Here is a 27,565-nt window from a genome sequence, read left to right as displayed (position 1 = left end):
TTTTCCTCTTATTTGTCAATACTGGGATTATGTGTGTTCTTTAGGGAATTGTACTGAAAGGATGGATCGATCTGAAATCTAATAAAGATGCTTATGCCAAGAAATCTGGGAAATACTTTGATGAGGCCTTGAAGGAGAAAAGTGACATTTTTGCCCTGATGGGAAAGGTAACTTTTCTAGAAATGTATTATAACTTTTAATAAAATAATAAAATACAAATGTAATATAATATATAGAAACACTGATCAGCCACAACATTAAAACCACAGACAGGTGAAGTGAATAACATTGATTGTATCATTACAAAGGCACCTGTCAAGGGGTGGGATATATTAGGCATATATTCATGTGTTGGAAGTAGGAAAAATGTGCAAGGGTAAGGATCTGAGCGACTTTGACAAGGGCCAAATTGTGATAGCTAGACGACTGGGTCAGAGCATCTCCAAAACGGCAGGTCTTGTGGGGTGTTCCCGGAATGCAGTGGTTAGTACCTACCAAAAGTGGTCCAAGGAAGGACAACCGGTGAACCGGCGACAGGGTCATGGGCACCCTAGGCTCATTAATGTGCGTGGGGAGCGAAGGCTAGCACGTCTGGTTCGATCCCACAGAATAGCTACTGTAGCACAGATTGCTGAAAAACTTAATGCTGGCCATGATAGAAAGGTGTCAGAAAACACAGTGCATCGCAGCTTGCCGCGTAAGGGGCTGTGTAGCCGCAGACCTGTCAGAGTGCCCATGCTGACCCCTGTCCACAAGAGTGATCTCTTTCAGCAGGATAATGCGCCCTGTCACACTGCAAAAATTGTTCAGGAATGGTTTGAGGAGCATGACAAAGAGTTCAAGGTGTTGAGTTGGCCTCCAAATTCCCCAAATCTCAGTCCGATTGAGCATTTATGGGATGTGCTGGGCCAACAAGTCCGATCTATGGAGGCCCCACCTCGCAACCTACAGGACTTAAAGGATCTGCTGCTAACGCCTTGTTGCCAGATACCACAAGACACCTTCAGAGGTCTTGTCGAGTCCATCCCTCGACGGGTCAGAGCTATTTTGGCAGCACGAGAGGGACCTACATGATATTAGGCAGGTGGTATTAATGTTGTGGCTGATCAGTGTGCATATATATATATATACTGTATTTACACCGATCAGCCACAACATTAAAACCACCTGCCTAATATTGTGTAGGTCCCTCTCGTAACGCCAAAACAGCTCTGACGGCACGAGGGGGACCTACACAACATTAGGCAGGTGCATGGGTGTAGATTTGGCTTGAACATGGGGGGTGGGGGTGGTTGCAGCATGAAGCATTTATGGTTTAAAACTTTTATTTGCGAGTCATTTCTTTTCTAGTTAATGCATTAATTTATTTTTTAATGCAAGAAGATCAAATTAAAGGCTCAACAGTTGGGTTCAGTGATTTGTTTGGACTACACATAATAAAATATGTGAATGAAAAGATGCAGAGATAGATTTATGTAAGTGCTCCAACATGTCACTCACGCAGTTTCTATATTTCTCAAATACGCATCAGCATTTCACTACAGACGTTAGAAATGTCCTGCCCCTTATTGAAACAGAAAATATGATAGGTTAAAAAATATCCAATAGCGTCTATAACAAATGTTCTGATTGGTAGCTCAGCTGAGTCGAACTGTCTATTTTGCCCGTGCCTGCAGTTGTAGTCCTGCCTCCCGCTGCTCCGTGCAAAGAATCTCTGTGCACTTATTTAAAATAATAATAATCACAATTCACTCAACGGTGCTGCGGCATCACCTCAGTATAATTAAAAGTTAAGGGTCAAAAGCCTCCTCGCTGTTTGTCGGCCATACGTATCATAACTAATTTAAGGTGGGCATATGCAAAATCCTTTGAAAGATAGGTGGACAGACTACACTACAGGCCTAACCACTTTAAAAAAAAAAAAAATCAGATTTGAGCAGAAAATCAGATTTGGGTCATATTCAGCTGCAGTATGAACGTAGCCAATTTGTGCAAAAATAAATAATATATATATTTTTGGGTTTAAATATGACCCAGATATGTTCTGGACAGATTTTATGACACAAATGGGGAGTGGTGTGGAAGGTGCAATAAGAGCATTTTTGCAAATCTGTTTGGGATGAAGTATTATTTTTGCAGTTTCGTTTGTACCAGAAATTAAACACTACCTTGAGCTGAAAGATACTGAGCCCCTAAATGTCAAGGTAGTGGAAAAAAATTTGTTGGGTGGGGGAAAAAAATAAACAAATGCTATTGTGTTCCCCTGAGAATTTTTGCGTGCCCTCGCAAAACTTTTGCATTCTCTCGCAAATTATTTTGCGTTCTCTCGCAAAATGTGCATAATAATGACAGTCTTCTGCTAGCTCTCATATGTGTGTTCCAGCATTATTCCAGCTTTTGAGTTCAACAAGAAGAGGAAGCCAGTGCAATGAAAGAGTGAAGCCCAAAAGACAATACTTAGCCAATGCTCAAATCATATCTTCAATTTATGAATGTGTGAAAATAAAGACCGCACAGTTAAAATTACATTAAATGCGAGTGGTCTAATTGAAATGGAATGCTGTGACGCACAATTGAATCGCATATTATTATTGTTTTTGTTGTTGTTGTGATGGTGTTTCCCTCTCCATTAATAAACCAATAAATGCTTCATTATGTGTGGTGACCGAAGGTTTTGGGCTTTAAAATAACTGCAATTCGGAACTCACTTTTAAATCATTCATATTTGTGTTTGGAACAACCCTTTAAGTTTAGCCACCATGATTGCTCTCCCTTCAGAGTGCCCTGTGGAGGCATCATTTATGTGGTTTGGTACGTGTCAGTGTTGAACGAATGACTTACTCATAACACAATTGTCGCCATCTGCTGGCGCATGATAAATGGCCACATAAACTTACCTCAACATAAAATAATAGTTGATATTTGAGCATATGATATTCAAATTCCATTAGGCCTGTTGTTTGGGAAAACATGCTACATATATAAAAACCGTCATTTTTGTAGCATTTTTGCATTTTGAATTGCATTAAAATCATATATTTTCTGTTTAGTTTTTTGCATATGCCATATATCAGATTTATGATGTAATGATGCAATTACAAGATACAGTTTTCCACAGAAAGTAGGCACCGACACCTGTCATCTCGACTTATCTCTCATAAATGCAATAGCCTGCAGAGCATCAGGAACGGGAATGCCTATATGAGAGCATGAGTTTTGCGAGAGAACGCAAAATAATTTGTGAGAGAAAGCATCGTTTCTCGGGGGAATGCAAAGTTTTGCGAGAGAACACATTTTTTTACCCATGCCACTATTTTTTTCCCCACCACCATGGCCCTTTAGGGGCTCCGTAGAAAGAAGAATTTTGAATTCGATTTTTTTATTTATTTATACTGAAACTTATCACCAAAAGATTAATTGTGTAATGTTCTATATGTGTCATTCTCTTAGGCACACTATTATGAATTTCGTCAGAATTATTCTGGCACGTTAGAAACCATTAACCAGGTGATCGTGAGTTACCCATCGTTTCTACCTGCCTTGGTGAAAAAGATGACGCTGTTATTGACACTACAGGACTGGGAACAAACTGTGGATGCAGCTCAGAGGTCAGACTCTGTTCACAACACATCACATCTGATACTTCAAGGGATAGTTTGTCATCATATACTCACCCTCATATCGTTGTTGTCCCGTATGACTTCCTTTCCTCTGTGGAACACAAAAAGATATATATTGCAGAATGTCTAGACTGCTTTTTTTATAATGTGAACTGAGACCTTCAAATTGTCCAAAAAAAAAAAAAAGCACCATTAAAGCAGTCCATATGACTACAGTGCATTATATTCATAGTCTTTTGATATAATACGATTGCATTGTGTGTTGAATAGACCGAAAATTTATTTTATATGCTGAAAATCTTCCCCTCAGCTGAAAGGGGTGGTTCCCACCGAACGAGTTTGTGTGCCCATCTTCCTTGTTTTAAAAAATGTTTTGTCTACGTAAGCATGTGCCCCATTTTTTACACACCATGCCAAGTTAAAAAGAATGTGTCTCGACATGTGCATTTTGTTTCATTTGTTGTGCTGTGTCCAGCTTTTTATTTATTTTTTTATTTTTTTTAAACTATTCTATTGTCTTAAAAAACTGCACCCTCCTTTTGTCTTTCAGGAAATTGTTTTTACCTAAATTGAAAACTATTCAAAATGCATTAATTCTTGATTAGGCACTAAAGACCCCCCTTAACATTTTTTTTATTTTATTATTATTGTGGTCTAAAAGTGTGTAATAATGGGGAAAAAATTTAATCTGTAAAATTTCCATAAGGTCAGAAGGTCAAAGATCAATAGAAGCAACTATTTGTTTTAAATGGTTAATTCTCTTAAACAGTTATGCACGAAAATCTTTTTTCTTTTTTTGCTGTGTTTTTTTTTTTTTTTAAATGTTATGGTCTTGACAAAGTCATAACATTTGGTTCCAGTACCAAAAACTATGCGGTATTATATTATTTTTTACCTGTCCCGGGTCAAAAATGACCCTAAGACAATAGGAGGGTGTAAAGGGGTTAGAGGCAAAGGAGGCGGCGAGAACCGGCTTGACAATATAAATAATAGTTTAATAATAAACTTAAACAAAAACACACAAACATAAATAAACACATACAGTGCAGCTACCCGTAATTCTCTCTCTCTCTCGAGCTGTCGCCTCCGGTCGCCCTTATCCCTCGCTCCGGGTGTCCATCATTCTGCCCAGCCCCGCCCTCCTCCGCGCTACAGAGGGTTAATGCAATGACCAATAAATCTAAAATCTCATTCACTTCAAAAACATTTCAGTTGAACATAATTATGAATACGATTTGAGAACTATGGCAGAGAGGGGAAGACTATCAGTGAATAACGACTTTTTTAAATTTCTGGTCTTTTTGTCACACAAAGCGTTTGCAATATCAAAGAATACTTTTATGGTGGTTGGCTTTTAGAGCTTGAAGCCCCAGTCACTATTTATTTGCATTGTATCGAAAAGAGCACACTGTACATTCAGAGTGCTCTATACAGTTTGGAACAACATGAGGGTGAGTAATGATGACGGAATTTTCATTTTTGGGTGATCCATCCCTTTGATACTTTTTGATGATATTTAACTTGAGACATTTTATGGTCTTTTTGTCACAGTCAGGTCTGACTGTGCCTCCCCTGACTGTCTGTCTGTCTCATCTGAGTATCATGTCTGTGTGTGCCATTTCTGTGTGTGTCTGTGTTTTCCCTCATGTGTTTCAGGTGCTGCCGGTGGGTGATTTGGCATTTCCGTGGAAACGCTGAGTGCCCAGCTTGTGGATGATCTGCGTTTCCAAGGGAATGCTGATTGCCTAGCTCATCAGCGGACCGACGGCACCTGTCCCTCATTTATTACTTCTCCATATAAACTCTCCTTGTGTTGAGTCCTTTGTTAAATCGTTCTGTCACGAATATGAAGAGAGAGGCAGGTCCCAAATTCAGGGATGCAGGGATAAGGGCTTTTTTTTTTTTTTTTAACAAAAAACAGAAGTACAAACCAAAAACTCCCATGAGGGGGAAAACAGAAACAAAGATAAACTTAAAAAACTCATAAACCAGAAACTGACCAAAGTAATCACAGGAACAGGACAAAACTGACTGGATACAAACAGCACCAATACAATAACAAAAGATTTGACAAAGGACTCAACACAAGGAGAGCTTATATGGAGATGTAATTAATGAGAGACAGGTGCTGTCGGTACGCTGATGAGCTAGGCAATCAGCGTTCCCACGGAAATGCCAATCACCCACCTTTACCGACGGCACCTGAAACACATGAGGGAAAACACAGACACACACAGAAATGGCACATACAGACATGACACTCAGACGAGACAGACAGACAGTCAGGGAAGGCACAGTCAGACCTGACTGTGACAGTTTTTTATACCAAAAAATACACTCTGAAGTGATAAAATAGGAATGATTGAAGTACAAATGGAAATTAGAAGTGATTCCACAGATCTGTACAGAATGACTGGATCATTGTTTCTCTTCCCCATTGACAGATAATCAATGGAACCATCATTTCAACCAAAGAGCAAAGTAGATTCTAAATGTTTAATGCATGAAGTAAAATACAGTAAAAATCTAGTTTTTAGTTATCAAGGCATGTTTTACACAGTTTTTCACCAACTGAACACAAGGAAGAACAATATTTAATCATTTTTATTAATATGCACCAATTTAATAAGACTTAAGTAATATTTACCCTCATTTAATTTTCTAAAAAAAAAATCTCTGTGAATCAGAGTTATGAATCAATACACTGAAACAGACAATTTGAACTGATTCAAAAAAATACATCAAACTAACTCTGTTGCGGTAACACTATAATAAGTATACGGTATAAAGCATTTGTAACGCATTAGTTTATAGTTACTTCAGTATTTAAATAGTTGTTACAACATTTTTAAAACATTATTAGTATATATTACACATAGTATGTTATTAATTTATATTTTCTGTTGCAAACAATTTATTATTATTTAATAATTCATATATAAGCAGTTTGATAATGATTTCTCATCCTTCGTAAACAACTTGTTAACTGTACCTAACTAATTTATTTCAGTTGAAGCAAACCAGTGGTAAAGAAGTATTTATGAGAACATTAAGAAGGCATAAATCTATATTTAATAAATAAATATATACATTTACATATGCAATGAATTGTACATATATTCATGCTTATTTAATTTGTTTATTACTGTTTTAGGAACGCTTAATTTTAAAGCAAATGATTAATAAAGGTTGTAGTAAAGCACTGACTAACTACTAGCTAAGTATTTTTGTGACCCAGTTTATAGTGAGAAATACATATGCCTTAATTAAACATTTGTTAATGATCCATTACTCTGAAAAGTTGAGATGATTATGTCATGGTCATTGCCAACTTGGTAAGTTGGTTATTAAGGATGAAAAGTCATGATCAAACTGCTTATATATGAACATATTAAACAATAATAAGTTGTTTGCTACAGTAAACATATAAGAGGAACATACTAGTTGTATGTAGCATATTACTGTATTAATAATTTATAAATGATCAATTAACTATAAACTAATGCTTTACAAATACTTTATACCCTGTAGTTATTATAAAGTGTTACCCATATGGCCAGCAAAATAATTACGAATATATTGTGAATATTCAATATATCATGCAGCCCTACTTCTTTAAAAAAAAAAAAAAAAAAAATAGAAGGACTATCTTTGCTGATGTGGTCTGCTGTGTATCCCAGTTATCTAACATGAAAAGCACAATATAATTGCTTTCTCCTATAACAACATATGACAGGTGCAGCTATCTGTTATTGACTGCTAAGTGTTCTTGAGTAGAACAGATGCTGCATGTGAGTTGATGCTGTATGTTTGCATACATGAATAATGTGATTATTTAGTGTGAAAATTTGCATCCAGAAGTTCAAATAAAGACAGAAATGGAACATATGTTTCACAAAAACAAACTTTGTGCTTGACTTCCACATTCTATTCATCTGTTCAGGCTTCTTCAGAGAGAGAAAAATAATCTAGAGGCTCTGAGGATGCTGGCTCTGCACTCGCTTTGCAGGGAGGGAGACATCGGAGAGGTATAACATCATCAACCAAATGTGTTTTGAAAATGAATATGTTCACAAAGTACAATTCACCTGTTTTCAATTGTTCTGGGGTAATTATTACATTTCATCATGAAGGGCACTTTACACACAACATGATATATGCATGACTTAAAGCCGTACTACGATTGGCTGGATTAAAAATGGCTCATTTAATTGGCTAAAATGGATGTACTTAAAGGAATAGTTGATCCAAAAATGAAAATGTGCTGATAATTTACTCACCCTCAGGCCATCCGAGATGTATCTGAGTTTCTATCTTCATCAAAACAGAATTTAAGACTTTTAGGATTTCATTTCAGGCCTCCTCCTCTAAACAATGCAAGTGAATGTACTCCATTTTTTGACGGTCCAAAATGCATATTTAGGGTGCATCAAAATAATCCACACTACTGTAGTCGACAAATAAAGTTCTTCTGAATGCATACGGTTGATTATTTTTAGAAACAAAACAATACTTATATACTTTTGAACTACAAACGTTCACTTCGGTACATCTCTGTGACGCGCGCTCATGAGAGGGATGACGTAAACTCGTTGGTAAGGTCACGCGTCACGTGGAGGAGTCAAGAAGGGGGTACAAGGGAAGGGAGTAGGTGAGAACCAGTTTAACGATATAAATAATATTTAATTAAATAAAAAGACACAAACACATACAGGGCATCTGCCGTCTCCGGTCGCCTTCATCCCTCTCTCGCCTCAACAGGCTGATTGGGGTCCGGGCGTCGGTCATTCCGCCATGCCCCGCCCTCCTCCGCGCTACAGCGTCATTGTTTACATTGTTTTTTTTTATTATTATTATTATTTGGAAATTATATATTTTTTTATTTTATATTGTTTTGAAATTGTTTTGGACTGTTTTGGTTTGTGAACGGCACAAGTTTCTCTTGTAAACAATGACACGCTTCTTGACTCCTCCTCCACGTGACGCGTGACCTTACCAACGAGTTTACGTCATCCCTCTCATGAGCGCGCGTCACAGAGATGTACCGAAGCGAACATTTGTAGTTCAAAAGTATATAAGTATTGTTTTGTTTCTAAAAATAATCATTCGTTTGCGTTCAGAAGAACTTTATTTGTCGACTAGAGTAGTGTGGATTATTTTGATGCACCCTAAATATGCATTTTGGACCATCAAAAAATGGAGGACATTCACTTGCATTGTTTAGAGGAGGAGGCCTGAAATGAAATCCTAAAAGTCTTAAATTCTGTTTTGATGAAGAAAGAAACTCAGATACATCTTGGATGGCCTGAGGGTGAGTAAATTATCAGCACATATTCATTTTTGGGTCAACTATTCCTTTAAAGAATTTGTGAATCAAAACTTGCCAGAAAATGTGCAAAAAATTCTAACACAAAAATCCAAGGCAGTCTACAAACGTGTGATGATTTACAAAATAATTGTGAGCACACTTGTGTGTTTACGAAATGTGAATTAGGTTGTGAATTTGTGAATCATATTTTTGTATTTATGTTTTCTCATTTTATTTTTGACAACTTTTAATCATTATCTTTTCTTTTTGTCTTTTCACAGTCTGTAAACCAGCTATCAAATCTAATCAGTAATCTGGACATTCAAGAACCGAACAATCCAGAACTCTTCTACAGGATGTCATTAGCTTTCACTCGAGTGGTAATACTCACATTCTCCATAGACTCACTGATACACAAACACAGACTAGAGTAGTCACCACTTAAGATTCTTGTTTATCTGCAAGGTTATATAAACATGGCATTAGAGGGATGCATGGGTTAGGGAAAAAGCAGCGGTAACACTTTATATTAAATACATGTATAAAATATTTGATAATTAATAAATTAATATTCCTACCATATTAAGTATTCCTACTACATTATCAGGATCCATACAAATAGTATGTTATTCATTCATATTTTCTGTAGCAAACTATATATTATTGTTTAATGATTTCATATATAATCAATTGATAATGTTTTTTTCATCCTTAGTAAACAACTTGTTAATTATACCTAACTGATGTATTTTAGTTGATGCAAAACAGTGGTAAAGAGTGTTTATGAGAACATTAAGGTGGCATAAATTCATAGTTAATATAGAAATTATATATGCAATAATATATGTAATCAATTAGATATATGTTTTGAATTGGATAATGAAAATTAAGGGGGACAATTTTGGAAATTTTAAAGGCAGAAGCTTATAATTTAATAAAAGCACTGACGTTAATTCTTCTGTTAAAACTCATTTTAGTCATTTTAGGGTATTAGGGTTAACAGTGTTGTAAAATTTGATATAACTTTAAACAGGAAAGGTTAGATAGCAAATTTATCACACTGAAATCTAAAAATGTATTAAGCATTCATATATGTCCAATTATTATATATACTGTATAAATGCACAAAAAATATATTAATAATGAATTCATACCTTCTTAATGTTCTCATAAACACTTCCTTATCACTGGTTTGCATTAACTGAAATAAATTATGTAGGTATGGTTAACAAGTGGTTAACTAAGGATGAATAATTAACAAACTAAAACATTAACAAACTGCTTGTACAGTTGAAGTCAGCAGTTTACATACACTTAGGTTGAAGTCATTCAATTAATTTTTTAACCACTCCACAGATTTAATTTTAGCAAACTATAGTTTTTTTTTCAAGTCGTTTAGGACATCTACTTTGTGCATGACACGTCATTTTTCCAATAATTGTTTACAGACGGATTGTTTCACTTTTAATTGACTATATCACAATTCCAGTGGGTCAGAAGTTTACATACACTAAGTTAACTGTGCCTTTAAGCAGCTTGGAAAATTCCAGAAAATGATGTCAAGCCTTTAGGCAATTAGCCAATTAGCTTCTGATAGGCTAATTGGAGTCAGTTGGAGGTGTACCTGTGAGAGCCACTGCTCCAAAACCGCCATATAAAAGCCAGACTACAGTTTGCAAGTGCACATGGGGACAAAGATCTTACTTTTTGGAGAAATGTCCTCTGGTCTGATGAAACAAAAATTGAACTGTTTGGCCATAATGACCATCATTATGTTTGGAGGATAAAGGGTGAGACTTGCAAGCCGAAGGACACCATCCCAACCGTGAAGCATGGGGGAGGCAGCATCATGTTGTGGGGTGCTTTGCTGCAGGAGGGACTGGTGCACTTCACAAAATAGATGGCATCATGAGGAAGGAAAATAATGTGGACATATTGAAGCAACATCTCAAGACATCAGCCAGGAATTTAAAGCTCGGTCGCAAATGGGTCTTCCAAATGGATAATGACCCCAAGCATACCTACAAAATTGTGACAAAATGGCTTAAGGACAATAACGTCAAGGTACTGTAGTGGCCATCACAAAGACCTGACCTCAATCCGATAGAAAGCTTGTGGGCAGAACTGAAAAAGCTTGTGCGAGCAAGGAGGCCTGCAAACCTGACTCAGTTACACCAGTTCTGTCTGGAGGAATGGGCCAAAATTCCCGCAACTTATTGTGAGAAGCTTGTGGAAGGATACCCAAAACGTTTGACCCAAGTTAAACTATTTAAAAGCAATGCTATCAAATACAAACAAAGTGTATGTAAACTTCTGACCCACTGGGAATGTGATGAAAGTAATAAACGCTGAAATAAATCACTCTCTCTTCTATTATTCTGACATTTCACATTCTTAAAATAAAGTAGTGATCCTAACTGACCTAAGACAGGGAATGATTTCAATGATTAAATGTCAGGAATTGTGAAAAACTGAGTTTAAATGTATTTGACTAAGGTGTATGTAAACTTCTGACTTCAACTGTATATGAACTTATTAAACAATAATATTGATATAACAAAATCATTTGCAACAGAAAATGTAAAAGAATAAAATACTATTTGTATATACTCTTAATGTATTAACAATGTAGGGAAAATTATTTCTGAATAATTAATTAGCTATAAACTAATGCTTTATAAATACTTTATACCCTGTAGTTATTATTAAGTGTTACCGAAGCATTATGTTTATTTTAAAACAAAATGAAACCGCATTCACAATGCATATATTAACCTTAAATAACATTTGGTACTTATGAGTGAGAATAAGTCAATATTTCACATAATAAAGGGCGGGAAAGCCTTTATCAAATTTAGGAGGAAATAAAACTCTCTCTCTCTCTCTCTTGCTCTCTCTCTCTCTCTCTCTCTCTCTCTCTATATATATATATATATATATATATCGAGGAAGTAAAATTAAATTATGGGTTTGACTTCTTGGTGCTTTGCAATTTCAAAATGTCCTTATTGTTGTATATTTTTTCTTATTAAATTTCCTTAAAAGTTACTGTTTCAGATAAGTTTGTCTTAGGATGTTATAACATTCGGCTGCAAGTAGATGTGATGTTTTTTGATGTAAGATGTAAAATGTGATCACTGAGCAGTGTGGGAGAGCAGAGAAAGTCCTTCAGCACACTCACAGGATGGTGGAGCGGGCATTTACTCAGGCATCGGGCGACTCTGAGCTCGCCACAGAGATGGGCTACCAACTGATTCTACTGGGCAGAGTGAAAGAAGCCATGAAATGGTACAAGACAGCAATGACTCTGGATGAGAGCAGCGTCTCCGCTTTGATAGGTGAGACCAGCTTGAAAGTCGTAAGGATAATGGTGCTTATAAAACCGACTTTCAACTCTGATTGGATTCTGCTTGTAATCAGGGTTAAAAAATTAACACTTACCAGGCACCAAATATGTGTAAAAACTGTCTTTGGTGAGTATGTAAAACAGAGTGACTCTAAAGTTGGCTGTTAACTTTATTTGTAACTGCAACATTACATAGTTTATATTGAACTGAAAGAACAACTAGACAAATAAAGTTTGTGGACAAACTTTGAGGTTGACTTGAAAAAGCCTGGTCTGAAAGCTTAATTGAGTTTAAAAGTCCAGATCAAGTAAAATCTAGTAACTTTTGACGTTTTATTTGCCAGATGTTGCTAGCATATTTTAGTGTGTTGCTAGCATTTTTTAACACTTCGCTAGGCATTGCTAGCCAGTTTTAGCATGGTGCTAGCATATTTTAGCACTTAGCTAGGCATTGCTAGCATGTTTTAGCATATTGATATCTTGTTCTAGCACTTAGCTAGGCCTTGTTAACATATTTTAGCATATTGCTAACAGGCTCTAGCACTTAGCTTGGCCTTGCTAACTTGTTTTAGCATATTGCTATCATGTTTTAGCATTTAACTAGGCATTGTTAGCATGTTTAAGCATATTGATAGCAAGTTGCTTGCATGTTTTAGATGAAGATGAATATTCATCACTTTAAACCACCCAAACCCAAAATATAAGGAACAAAAACTATGTGTTCAGATTTTTTTGACAGGTGTCAATGATTCTTTTTTTTTCAAAGGAAAACAACATGTATTTTAATATATAAAAATACTGTTTCATGGAAAGGCTAGAAATATTTATTGCAGGTAATTTTTAGTTTTATTTGGGAGGTTTTGGGAGATGCTAAAAATGTACTTTTGTACCCTTAAATTGTTTTTTAAACAGCATTTATAAAACTATTGATCCATGAAACTGTTGGGCAGCATTGAAAGCACGTCTAAACATTGCTCATAGTAGCAAGCTTTATTTTGTTTGTTTTTGTAGTTCTGTTCTTGTGTATTATTGTTATTTGTGTGGTCAGGTATCATCAGGTGTCAGCTCATGGAAGGACACATTGAGGATGCAGAACAACAGCTAGAATTTCTAACAGAGATTCAACAGTCCATTGGCAAATCAGGGGTGAGAAACTTCCTACTTTAAAAAATTTATATGACCACTGTCAATAGTATGTTGCACAGACTCTACAGAATAGCTCCACAGAATAAATCATAAAATCTAAAGAGAAGTGGTTCTTTTTTGTGATCTTTTAATTCCGATTCAACAGAGAGAGACCTGATTTATTCATCCACTTCTGCTGTGTTTAGCCACTGAGTCATCCGTTGTGTGCAACAGGGCCTGTTTACACAAAAACCGAGGCCCTTGAAGCACCCGATTTAGAAATCGCTTGCACAAACAGATGTACTGTATCTGTTTTGCAATAGCAGCTGTCCTGGTATGTCTTATTTGTAGTGGAACTGCATGAGTAAACGTGTGACAAAAAAAAAACCCTTCAGAGAAATCCTGTTTCTTTATCTTTTTGGATTTTTTTTCCCCTTTTCTCCCCAATTTGGAATGCCCAATTCCCAATGCACTGTAGGCACTCGTGGTGGCGTAGTGACTCGCCTCAATCCGGGTGGCGGAGGACGAATCTCAGTTATCTCTGCATCTGAGACGTCAGTCCACGCATTTTATCACGTGGCTTGTTGAGTGCGTTACTGCGAAGACGTAGCGCATGTGTAGGCTCAGGCTATTCTCCGCGGCATCCACGCACAGCTCACCACGCGTCCCACTGAGAGCGAGAACTGCATTATAGTGACCACGAGGAGGTTACCCCATGTGACTCTACCCACCCTTGCAACTGGGCCATTTGGTTGCTTAGGAAGCCTGACTGGAGTCACTCAGCACGCCCTGGATTCTAACTTGCGACTCCAGGGGTGGTAGTCAAGTCTTTACTTGCTGAGCTACCCAGGCCCCTGAGAAATCCTTTTCTTATTTATTTTCAGCTTTGTTTGAAAAGAGAATAAACTGTACAAGCCATTAGTAAACATATAGATTAGCACATCTTTCCTAATTGATATGACAATTTGGGTAAATAAAGTCCTCGAAATGGCATCCACAACCCATTTTACTCTTATAATCTAATGCATTTTGGAGATATTCAACATGAATAAATGAGGTGAAAAAAATGTAGAGCGGAACTTGATATTATGTATCTGCAATTGATTGGATTGTGAAAAGTGGCTGTTACATACCAGAATAAAAACATATGAGAATTGGAAAATCATGTTCGGTGCTGCTAGAGGCGCTGAAATTGCATACCTCACCTTTAAGAAAGTAAACGAGTTTGGTTTCTTGTTGAATGTGTTAGGAGCTGTTTTATCTGCGGGCCTTGTTGGCTGTGAAAAAGCGACGACCGCCAGACGAGGCAACCAATCTGTTAAATGATGCGGTGGACACGCACTTTTCCGCTCTGCAGGGGCTGCCGCTCAGTGTTGAGTATTTTGAGAAACTCAACCCCGACTTCCTGCTGGAGATCGCCAAGGAATATTTGGCACTGTCTCCTGCCAAGGTCTGCTCTAAATCTCATATACAGCTCACAGTCAGAGTGCTGTTCAAAGTCATTTATTTAAATGAAATTAAAACTGCTGTTCTTGTGGGGAAAAACAGACCAAAAACCAAAAAAGGTTGTGTTGGCAAACTTTTCTTCTCTAATTTATTGAAATGTGTTGTTCTTCCTGCAGTCCCCTGGTCTAGGCCAGCCTCCTGCGCCTCCGCTGCAGCACTGCACCTCTGTACTGGACACACTGGTCAAAGTCGTCCCTGGACTGCTGCAAGCCGTCTATCTCATGGCCAAAGTCCGTTTTTTGTCAGGTGCCTACTCCTCACACTTCAGCATGTCTCATTGATTTTCGTTGATTTTCTGGTTTTATTTGTTGCATTTATTTAACCTGTCAGAAGCTGAAATGTTGCTTTGAGTGACTCTCAAGAATGTGTCTAGGTCAAATTTCCAGAATGATCTCACAGTGAGATCGGAAAGAGTAGGTCGACTTTTCTTTAGCTAAAATCAGTGTATACTTATTGAAATTCGAAACACTGCCCCCTGTGGCCAAAGCTGTAAGTGTTGTTGGGCAAATGGGGCACATGTGAGCTCCATTTTCCCGGGTGTAATGTCCATGTAGAGGCGCCAGAAGCAAGATGTGAAGAGAGTTGTTTTCAGCTGTACAGGCATTAATACAGTGAAGAAAAATCCTTTATATGTTTTATAAAGTCCAAACCTATGCCTAATCCTAACCATTAGTGGAGTAAAACTATAATGTTAGAGGTGAAAATGCAACATCCGAATCACGCTTATCACTGATTATGCGATCGCGAATACTCCCTGGTCTGGACGCGGGATCTGAACCCTGGTCTCCCCCACTGCTGATGCTACATGCTTCCGGATGCAGCATGTTTCCTGGTGCGCCAAAGGGGAAAGCAATTGCACTAGAGCCGATGCAGACATATTTGATAGATGTCGGCGGTCCGTGAGTAGGCATTATGTCGCCAATCCTATTGTACCGGAACTATCGGAAACAACATGCCGACCTCCTGTGTGATCATGTTGCATATTTCACCCCAAAATCAAAAGAAATTAGGAAAATCAAGCCTAATTTCTGAACCATTAAGAGTTTTTGCATTATGAAAATGAAAGGAATATTCAAGGTTCAGTACAAGTTAAGCTCAATCGACAGCTTTTGTGGTATAATGTTGATTACCACAAAAATGTATTTCAACTTGACCCTCTTTTTCTTTAAAAATAAAATAAAAGCAAAAATCTGGGTTACAGTGAGGCACTTACAATGGGGGGCCAATCTGTAAATGTTAAAATACACATTGTTTCAAAAGTAGAGCCATGAGAAGTAAACAGTATTCATGTTAACTTGATTGTAGTGTGATAAAATGTGCATACTAACCTTTTCTGTGTAAAGTTATATCCAATTTTACATCTTCGTTGCCATGACGAAATAACGCCGTAAACCCTGTAATCCCACAAAAAACTTGATTTTTTTTAGTTCATATAATAGACTCTAAAAATGTATTTAAGTGCTTTTATAAAATTATAAGCTTCAAATTTTTGCATTTAAACCCTCTAAAAATTGGCCCCATTCACATCCATTGTAAGAGCCTCACTGTAACCTCGATTTTGGCTTTTTATTTTATAGAAAAGGAGGGACGAGTCAAAATAAATTTTTGTGGTAATCATCATTATGCCACAAATGCTGTCGATTGAGCTTAACTTGTATTGAACCCGGAATATTCCTTTAATGGTAGTGTGTATTGTACTGCCTTTAATTTATGCTGATTTATACACAGTATATACACTATATTGCCAAAAGTATTCGCTCACCCATCCAAATAATTGAATTCAGGTGTTCCAATCGCTTCCATGGCCACAGGTGTATAAAATGAAGCACCTAGGCATGCAGACTGCTTCTACAAACATTTGTGAAAGAATGGGCCGCTCTCAGGAGCTCAGTGAATTCCAGTGTGGTACTGTGACAGGATGCCACCTGTGCAACAAGTCCAGTCGTGAAATTTCCTCGCTACTAAATATTCCACAGTCAACTGTCAGTGGTATTATAACAAAGTGGAAGCGATTGGGAATGACAGCAACTCAGCCACGAAGTGGTAGGCCACGTAAAATGACAGAGTGGGGTCAGCGGATGCTGAGGCACATAGTGCGCAGAGGTCGCCAACTTTCTGCAGAGTCAATCGCTACAGACCTCCAAAGTTCATGTGGCCTTCAGATTAGCTCAAGAACAGTGCGTAGAGAGCTTCATGGAATGGGTTTCCATGGCCGAGCAGCTGCATCCAAGCCATACATCACCAAGTGCAATGCAAAGCGTCGGATGCAGTAGTGTAAAGCACGCTGCCACTGGACTCTAGAGCAGTGGAGACACGTTCTCTGGAGTGACGAATCACGCTTCTCCATCTGGCAATCTGATGGACGAGTCTGGGTTTGGTGGTTGCCAGGAGAACGGTACTTGTCTGACTGCATTGTGCCAACTGTGAAGTTTGGTGGAGGGGGGATTATGGTGTGGGGTTGTTTTTCAGGAGCTGGGCTTGGCCCCTTAGTTCCAGTGAAAGGAACTCTGAATGCTTCAGCATACCAAGAGATTTTGGACAATTCCATGCTCCCAACTTTGTGGGAACAGTTTGGGGATGGCCCCTTCCTGTTCCAACATGACTGCACAGCAGTGCACAAAGCAAGGTCCATAAAGACATGGATGAGCGAGTTTGGTGTGGAAGAACTTGACTGGCCTGCACAGAGTCCTGACCTCAACCCGATAGAGCACCTTTGGGATGAATTAGAGCGAAGACTGCGAGCCAGGCCTTCTCGTCCAACATCAGTGTCTGACCTCACAAATGCGCTTCTGGAAGAATGGTCAAACGTTCCCATAAACACACTCCTAAACCTTGTGGAAAGCCTTCCCAGAAGAGTTGAAGCTGTTATAGCTGCAAAGGGTGGGCCGACGTCATATTAAACCCTATGGATTAAGAATGGGATGTCACTTAAGTTCATAAGCGTCTAAAGGCAGATGAGCAAACACTTTTGGCAAGATAGTGTATATACTGTCAAAAAATCATTGTTTTACTGTACAGGAACAAATACTTTGATACACAATGATTTTTAACATTCTAATTATACTAAAGAGAATCACCATTGAGAATAATGGGAATTAAACAAAAAAGTGGACATGGACAGATTTTTACAAGATTTACCCAGTTAGCCTGGTTTGTGTTCTCTTCATATGTTCTTGTCTTTGTACAGGTGATATCGAGGCAGCTCAGAGCAGTCTGCAGCACTGTTTGGATCAGAACCCAGCTCATGCTGATGCTCATCTCCTCATGGCTCAGATCCATCTTATGCAGGGCAACTTCAAACTCTCGTCCCAGTCTCTGGAACTCTGCCTCAGCCACAACTTTGAGGTGAGACACCATGTGCTGTAACATCACTTCCAGCCAGTCTGTACTCTCTCTGAATACTTATGATAAGATAATTTTCATTTTTGGGTGAACTATCCCTTTAACATCCTTTTGGGTTTGGGTCAGGGATAGCAGAAACACATGAATGTTTACACCCAGTATTAATATGCATCCCCATGACCATTTATGATCATATTTCAGAACATTAGATTTCAGATTTATGTTTAAGCTTTTTCCAGAATTTTCAATCAAACTAAACCAGCACTAACCAGCAAAAAACAGTCTGGACCAGCACAGGAATTCATGCTGTTTTTTTTTTTTTTTTTAGCAGGGTTGTCTTGTATTTTAATTCAGTTCATCAGAATGTAGCCATCGCTATCAAACCTTTCTCTTCTCCATGTGGTCAGATCCGTGAGCATCCTCTGTATCACCTGGTCAAGGCTCAGGCTCAGAGGAAGATGGGGCAGCTTCAGGAGGCCATTCAAACGCTGCAGATGGCCATGAGTCTGTGTGCTGTGAAGAGAGCCGGTTCTTCAGCCAAACGGCAGAGTAAGAGAGCCGAGCTCAGCTCAGCAGACTGTGTGTCTGTGTTCCTGGAGCTAGCTGAAGCTCTTTGGCTCAATGGAGAGCAGGTGAGTGGACAGTTGCTTTCTTCCAAAAATGTGCATTTAACCTGTCTGACCTGTCCTAGACACTGTGAGATGTTTAAAGGTCTCTTAATGTTTTTTTGTTTTTTTTACAAAATTAAAGGAAAATTTCACTCATAAAATTATCATTCTCTCATTATTTACTCACCCTTATGTTATCTCAAACTCACATGAATTTCTTCCATGGAACACAAACAAAGATATTTTAATGGAGATACGATGTCTGCACTTCCTAATGCTTAAGCACTAGATGGCGCTAGGAAGTCTAATCAAGCTGCAAATCATGATCGCAAAGGAGATTGTTGATATCAAGAAGATTTACAGTGGAAAAAAAGAGTTATATTTTGGTCTGTTCTCAGACAAAATAGATCGTGTTGCTTTAGAAGTCATTGATTAAACCATTGAGTCTTGTAATTACCTTTATGCTGCCTTGATGTGCTTTTTAAAGCTTGAAAATTTGGTCACCATTAACTTGTATTGTATGAACAAACTGACATCATATCTGCATTAAAATATCTTCATTTGTGTTCAGCGGAAGAAAGAAAGCCATTTGAGGTTGAAATGACATGAGGGTGAGTAAATGGTGAGAGAATTATAATATTTAAGTTCGCTTTTCCTTTAACATTCATGGGTCTCGTCCCATTTCGTCAGTTAAAGCTGAAGTCTTTCATTTCTGCCACACTAGCATCATCAAAAGGAATTGCAAAAATAAACATTGTTTTCAAACAGCTGTCTGCTTTGTTTTTGGGGTTAAAATGTTGTTGTGGCTTCCAGCACGAGGCAGCAAAAGTAATGCAAGATGCCATAAATGAGTTCATGGGTACTCCGGAGGAGCTCCGAGTCACTATCGCCAATGCCGACCTCGCACTAATGCGTGGCGATGCTGAGCTGGCACTGAGCATGCTCAGAAACATCACACCAGAGCAGCCGTACTATGTACAAGCCAGCGAAAAAATGGCAGATATCTACCTGAACTACAGGAAAGAGAAACGCCTCTATGTGAGCTGCTACAGGTAATTACAGAAATTAATTAGCCAACTTGTTTATTTTTCAATTTTTATCAAGTTAACCACACACAGTATGATGAATTATAGCTTATAGAATCTTTTTCTATATAATGTGTAAATCTCCAGGTCCTGTTTCATTAAAATAAATAAATATATAAATATTTAATCATATTTTGCATAAAGAAGCTAAATCTTTTTTTTTTTTTTTTTGGACCATTAAGATGATTTGCATTATGGCATTAAATGTATATAAATTAAGCACATTTTCTCCTCTTCAGAATTCTGTTGAAGAATTACCATAATGCATCCACATTTATTTTAACAGATTTACTTTTGACAGGGTTTTTTTGTAATTCCCATTATATATTGTAGATTCTCATTACTGTAATACAGTAATAAAAAAAAAAAAACTGAAATACAATAAATCTTATGTAAAACCATGCTATTTTTTTTATAAGCATAAAAGGCAGTACAATAAATAATACCATGATGTGTAAATACTTGACAATTTTATATATATATATATATATATATATATATATATACAGTACTGTGCAAAAGTCTTAGGCACATAAGATGCTTCACAAAAACATTTGTCTTAAGAGTTATTTATATCTTCAGCTTTAGTGTCAATAGGAAATATACATTTTAGAATCCCAAACATTCCTTCTGCAAATAGAATAGAATAGAAGAACAGGGAGCCCTGCAACAGATGGCATGTGCAGAGACCCCCAATGAATATTGAGTCAGTCTAGGATTACATGAAGAGACAGAAGCAATTGAGACAGAAGAACTGTGGAGAATTTTTCAAGAAGCTTGGAACATCCTATCTGCCAACAACCAAGAAAAACTGTGTCCAGGTGTGCCTAGGAGAATTGGTGCTGTTTTAAAGGCAAAGGTGGTCACACCTAATATTGATTTAGCTTTTTTATGTTTACTGGACTTTGTATGACATTAATTGATAAATGATTTTTGAAGACATCCTCACTATGCAACATTTTTCACAGGTGCCTGAAACTTTTGCACAGTACTGTATGTATGTGTGTGTGTATATATATATATATTATAAAAATTATTTTTTTGCAATACAGTAGATAATCATATCTATATTTTCACAAAAATAATGGGAATTTGTGGGGGAAATGTGCTTAATTTTTTTTTCAAAATGCAAAAAACAATACAAAAAAAATCTTACAAATTGGCTTTGTTTTCTTTTATGTATATACAATTTTTCATCTCTATTTTTTTATTTTTAGGGTAAAATGTGACCCTTGCATGTTCTTGACAGGTTTCATAAGATTCAACTACTGTATAATATTATTGTGTAAATATATTGTAGTTTTTTTATATTTTAGTATTTGATACAGGAGTTTTAAGAGCTTTACACCTGAAGCCATATGGAATGCTGAACCTGTTCTTTCATGTTCTGTATTTATGTATTTAAGTGCTCTAGTTAGGTGTCTCTCGTGTGTTATTCACTTGTGTTGACAGGCTTCCGCTAACAAGCTCGGTTACGCCTACGCAAACAATCGTCAAACACAAAACACTATACTTGCAGATGTGGTTTCATTCGCTGTTGTATTGCACAGAAAAAATTAACATTAACAAATCTGTGTTCTTGTCAGGGATTTGGTGGACAAGTTGCCAAGCCCTCATACCTTTCTGTTGCTCGGTGATGCCTACATGAACATTCAAGAGGTGAGAAAGAGTCATGTTGTTTATTCACGTGCTTAAATATTGTTGAATTAGTGAAGATCTTTGTTTAGAAGCTCAAATGTGTATTTTGTAATGTTTATGAGATGTCTCCTTCTGTAACCCCACAAATATTTACTACACAGTGTAAACGTTAGAATCACTCGAAAACATCCAGGTCACATTTCAACCCAAAATCGAAAGAAGAAAATAAGAATAAGAGCCAGGGTGTGAAAGTCGTGGAAAGTAATACTATTCAATTTAAGAGGATTTCAAAAGTAAGCATGCATTTTTCTAGTTATGCACGGTGAGAAATAGTTACATTTCTGAGTGCAATCTCTATAAAATTATTTTATCAAGTAATCATGAAAGTCCTTTGAAAAAAACATTTACATTGAATCATTTTGCATACGCCTTAATCCGAAGCAATTTGCAAATAAGAAACATCACAAGCAATTTGTCATTCAAGAGCCAGCAACATTTGCAGCAGCGCAATTCCCAGTTTCATGTTTGATGCCAACAATCATGTGTGTATGAATATAATGTTCTCTGCTGACAGCCAGAGTTGGCCATTGAGGTGTATGAACAAGCCCTGAAGAAAAACCCTAAAGATGGAGCTGTAGCCAGTAAGATTGGGAAAGCACTTGTCAAGACCCACAACTATGTAAAGGTAATCTCGCCATCCTATTCAAATTTGTTTAGAGAGGAGTATTTTTTCAAGGCAAAACATTTTTTCATTTGTATGGGATTTTAAATAAGAGTGGTTGCTTTGGATGCATATTTCCCCCTCTGCTGAAAATGTAGAATTATCAGTGCATTTTCTCCATATATCTCACTGTTTTCCCAGGCGATTAACTATTACGAGGCAGCGCTGAAGAGCGGGCAGCAGAGTTTCCTGCGGTATGATCTTGCCGACCTGCTCCTGAAGCTCAGACAGTATGAACGCTGTGAAAGAGTTCTGCAGGAGGCTCTCACACATGAACCTGGTGAGAACCAGTGTTGGGAAAGCTAGTTTAAAACGTAGCTTTTCAAGCTACAAGCTAAGTAGTTCAACTAGATAGAGGAAGGATATACATTTTCTGTTACCATGTATGCTGGGATAGTGTAGAGGGATAGTTCACCCCAAAAATGAAAATTCTGTCCTTATCTACTCAACCTCATGTTGTTCTAAACATGCAATTAAGGTTAATGGTGACTGAGGCTAACATTTTGTCTTGCTTTTCTTTTGTGTTCCACGGAAGAAAGAAAGTCATACGGGTTTGGAACAACATGAGGGAGAGTAAATGATGAAATCATTTTCATTTTGGGGTGAACTATCCCTTTAAGTATAATGATAATACAGTCATATTGATTTGTTATACTGAATTGAGTATTTTGTCACCACACTGCAGTTGTTTGTCCTCAGTGTTCTCTTTCTGTCTGTGTTGTCAGTGAATGAACTGCCCCTGCTGACCGAAGACTGCCGGTATCTTGTGCTGCTCGCCAAAGTCCAGAGCAGAGTTAACAAAAATGACGAAGCTTTACTATCCTTACAGAGAGTGAGTTCCATTCTATCCGCTCTTCCACTAAAAGTGTTCAACAGCTCACCACAAACCCTCGAAGCAGCTTATAGTCAAAACAACTCACCAAGTCATGTCTCATGTACTATCCAGATCTTTTCAAGTATGTTTATGTTTGTAAGACGTCAGGTCTTTCATCATGTTTTTCCCTTTAAAACTCTCAAAAATGAATAAATGACTGAATTATATTCATTTATGTCTGCCAAGTAATTGTTCAGTAAAAAAAAGAACATTCTGTCATTGTTTTCACGCTCATGTCTCTCCAAACTCGTATGCTGTTTAAGAATACAAAAGGAGAACGAATTTTCAATACAACGACAGCTCATATTGACCGTGTCAAACTTCAAAAATGACAACAAACACCATAGATGTAGCCCATATGACATGTGCGCTATATATTCCAAGTCTTCTGAAGTCATAGATTTGAGAGCTTCTGTGGAGTGGAAGATTTTCAGTGAATAACGACTTACATTTTGGTCTGTTTCTCACACAAAACTATTAGAAGATTTGGAATACAGCGCATGAGTCATATAGACTACTTTATTCTGTTTTTATTGTCCTTTTTGGAGCTTGACAGCTGTGGCCACTATGAGCTATCATTGCATGAAAAAGAGCTGCCTGAAGATTCTTCAAAATTTCTCCCTTTGTGTCCACAAAAAGAATAACCTTGTGCATATGGGTTTTGAATGACATGAGGTCGAGTAACTATTCCGTCAATTTCTTGCCCAAAGCAAATGATGTAACTGTTCTTAAATTGTAGCCAGCCCATCTTCTCTTGTCTGTCATCTTCAGGCAAGAGATGTCCAGGCAAAGGTTCTGAAGCGTGTTCAGATGGAGCAGCCCGACTCTGCCACCGCGCAGAAGCAGCTCGCTGCGGAGATCTGTGCCGAAATCGCCAAACAGTGCAGCAGCCAGCGCGGCTACGAACGAGCCGTCAAGTTCTACAAAGAGGCGCTTGTGTACTGTGAAAGTGACAGCAAGGTCAGTGAGGGCCGCATCAGTGAGTCCAGTGTGTCGCTCTCGCTGCAGCTGGAACTGTGATGTGTGTGTATGTGTGTGTGAGTGTGGTGTGTGGTGCTGCATTTAAACACAGCACTGGCCTGAAAAAATCACAGTGCTGTATATTTCAAAAATGAAAGATTACATGCCTGGTGATAAAGCAGCAGATGTATTTCTAAGGTGTAAAGTAGACACATTTTAAAACATTGTTATGGCCTGGTGGGGGTATGTGTCTGATTGTACAGAATCGGTAGCACATTAAGTGTTTTAAAGAGAACCACAACAAAAGATAAACATATTTAAAAAGATACAAGAAATAACTAAAAATGATAACGTGATATTTTGTACTTCTAAAACATTGCACTTCTCTTTTTGCATTTCAAAACAACAGAACTCAAAATGTACACGTATGTCCTTTATATAATAGAACATTACCAATTCATACTATGCATATGTTGGGCAATTCCACAGAATATCTGCCACATCATGGAAAAATAAAAAGCTTTAACCTAAAAACCAAAACCCACTTTTAAATTCTGAATTATATTGGTATAATGGATAATGCCATCCACACCGCTAGAGGGCGCTGCTTGCTCACAAAGTGCTGATTGAAGCGCTGAATGCAGACTATATTTTAAAACACAAGGCCAAATTGCGATGTCAGTCTTAATTCAATCAATCATGCAGCATTAATTGATACCATACTGATGTCTCAGAAGTCATAGTCTTCTGGTTTCAAAGCGTTTTGGATGGTTTTCCCTCATGTAGCCTATAGCTAACTGCCACATTCACAACTGTCATGTCCGTTTATGGCCATAGTACTTTTATGAAATATTACATGTTCTTAGAAGTGCCAACCCTTCTACATATTGTGGCTATTATTATTTCTGGATTGTGCATTTGAATTCACAGAGTTTTTACAAAGTGTGTTGCTAATTAACTATAAATAAACCTTTGGTTTTCTGTCATTTTTATGCTTATAACTGATATGCTGATGGTTTTAATTTAGTCAATAATTAGACGATAAATATCACCAGCCGATACATCAGTGCATCCCTTGTCATCATAGTTTCATGTAGTCAGACTTGACTATCAGCATAAATTATGGTCCCCATTGCAGCAGATTCTTGCCAAGAACCGCCACTTATGCTTAATTTATACAATGGAAGAAGGCAAACCTAGTCGAACTAAACCTGCATTTATACTACGAGTGGGACTGCATTAAGTAAGGGATAATCCATTGCTAGATGTGCGCTAAACTATTTTAATATATGACGTGGAGGCGAAGGACCACCCGATGCAAAGCCTCCACAAAGAGCATACAAATAGTTTAACGCACACATAGCTGTGGATAATCCCACTTATACTATGGCCACTTGCCAGCATTGATTGTTTACAGCTGTCATTGATTTTTGCAGTGCAACTTTCGACTGGAAAGATAACAAGTATGGGTAACATTATCTAAGGGTCATTAGATCTAGAGTTCTGCCTGTTCTAAATCAGACACAGAGATACTGTAAATTAGTGCAATAAGATTACATTTATTTGAATTAAATAAAAGCTCTATGAATAATTGGAAAAATGGAGATTAATTTTTAGGAGACCGCAAACTTTGCAGAATTTAAATGCACTATCCATAAATAATAATAGCCACATAATGTAGAAGGGTTGGCACACCTGAGGACATGTAATATTTAATTTCTATTCTTTGTCTTTTTCGCATTAATGGAATAATGTGTTAAGTACTGGACAGTTGTAAAAGTGGCACTTACTGTTCGTGGTGTGGGAAAACAGTCCAAAACGCTCTTAAACCTGCAGGCTTTGACCTCTGAGACATTGGTATGATATCCATTAAAGTTGCATGACTAGCTGTGTTTACATGGACACATTTTGTATTAATCGGAATGAAATCATTGTCAATGTGACGTGTACACTGCATTCTCTCGCCATTTGAAGGGGTGTTCACACTTTGAGCACAAAATGATTTCGGACTTCTCTACAAATGAGGATATGATGTTATGCATGACGGCTTGTAGTTTTAATAATCAATACATCATAAATAACAAAAAATATTAAATTCATAATGTTCAAATATTCCATCTGCTCATTTTCCAGCAACAATAAAAACATCCAGCTTTGAAATATGCAGCCTTTGAATTGATCCAAGAGGTCAGTTCTATTTACCTGTTTCATGAGATATCATTGTATGACCTCACTGCCATATACCGTACAGTATATGACCAAAACTCTACATACCTTCTGTGTGCTGTGCTGTGGCATGTGACAAAAGTCAGCAAAACTTTTGTTTCTATTTATAAAGCTTAATAAAGTGATACTGCTGTTTACATACCAGAGCCAAAATTACAAAGCCAACCAGTGATGAAGGGGGAGAGCAGCGATTAAACACTTAAATCTATAATACCACGGCCATGTAAGATGTGTGACGATTGTAACATATTGTATAAAAAGCACTATAACGCCACTATACAGTATATATTTAATTGTAGGCTATACAGTATACTAACATTAGTCATTAAACAACACATAAGATGGGGGCCTGGGTAACTCAGCGAGTATTGACGCTGACTACCACCCCTGGAGTCACAAGTTCGAATCCAGGGTGCGCTGAGTGACTCCAGCCAGGTCTCGTAAGCATCCAAATTGGCCCGGTTGCTAGGGAGGGTAGAGTCACATGGGGTAACCTCTTCGTGGTCGCGATTAGGGGTTCTTGCTCTCAATGGGGCGGTGGTAAGTTGTGCGTGGATCACGGAGAGCAGCATGTGTCCGCGGTGCCATGCACAACGAGCCACGTGATAAGATGCGCGGATTGACTGTCTCAGAAGCGGTGGCAACTCAGACTTGTCCTCCGCCACCCGGATTGAGGTGAGTAACCGCGCCATCATGAGGACCTACTAAGTAGTGGGAATTGGGCATTCCAAATTGGGGAGAAAAGGGGATAACACAAAAAAAAAAAAACAAGCACAGAATTTATTCACACCACCCAGATTACAATGTAAAAATATGTCATATTTACACAGCAAGTTGATATGGAAAGTTGTGCTGGATATTTTTAGATTAACTACATTAACTACACTACAAAAGAGACAACATATGCATGACAACATAAACAAAACACAATACCAATAGTAATAATTAATAATTTGCTTAGGTTTGTTTGCCTCGGTTGCTTTCTGTGTTCTCTTTATGAGCTAAAAGCAGATCTTACTTTCATATAGGGGGACGTTTAGTAATAAAGTGACCGAATCAGACCAGAAAACAACACAAACATTTGTAACTCCTGAATGAGAGATGTTTATGGTGATATACTGCTGGGTGTGTGTGCTCGCCGATCACACGTCAGACTGGCTGACATACGGAGATGAATCACTTTTTCTGGCACTTGGTATGGATCAA

The 27,565-nt window shown here is 37.7% G+C and overlaps 1 protein-coding gene across 1 annotated transcript in view; it reads left to right on the top strand.

The window, feature by feature from the left end:
* ttc21b (tetratricopeptide repeat domain 21B) overlaps positions 1-27,565 on the top strand; it is a 40,190-nt gene that overhangs the window by 3,296 nt on the left and 9,329 nt on the right. The window contains exons 5-20 of the mRNA XM_051710273.1: positions 45-167; positions 3,451-3,608; positions 7,564-7,648; positions 9,210-9,308; positions 12,074-12,266; positions 13,323-13,420; positions 14,649-14,849; positions 15,022-15,151; positions 18,093-18,250; positions 18,655-18,879; positions 19,669-19,907; positions 21,527-21,599; positions 22,153-22,263; positions 22,441-22,579; positions 23,025-23,131; positions 23,945-24,133. Of these exons, the coding sequence (XP_051566233.1) occupies positions 45-167; positions 3,451-3,608; positions 7,564-7,648; positions 9,210-9,308; positions 12,074-12,266; positions 13,323-13,420; positions 14,649-14,849; positions 15,022-15,151; positions 18,093-18,250; positions 18,655-18,879; positions 19,669-19,907; positions 21,527-21,599; positions 22,153-22,263; positions 22,441-22,579; positions 23,025-23,131; positions 23,945-24,133 (2,328 nt within the window). The remainder of the gene's footprint in view (positions 1-44; positions 168-3,450; positions 3,609-7,563; positions 7,649-9,209; positions 9,309-12,073; positions 12,267-13,322; positions 13,421-14,648; positions 14,850-15,021; positions 15,152-18,092; positions 18,251-18,654; positions 18,880-19,668; positions 19,908-21,526; positions 21,600-22,152; positions 22,264-22,440; positions 22,580-23,024; positions 23,132-23,944; positions 24,134-27,565) is intronic.

Source organism: Myxocyprinus asiaticus, chromosome 11 (assembly GCF_019703515.2).
Source record: "Myxocyprinus asiaticus isolate MX2 ecotype Aquarium Trade chromosome 11, UBuf_Myxa_2, whole genome shotgun sequence".
NCBI lineage: Eukaryota > Metazoa > Chordata > Actinopteri > Cypriniformes > Catostomidae > Myxocyprinus > Myxocyprinus asiaticus.
The sequence above is the reverse complement of the archived record's forward strand: the minus strand, read 5'-3'. Positions and strand labels throughout refer to the sequence as shown.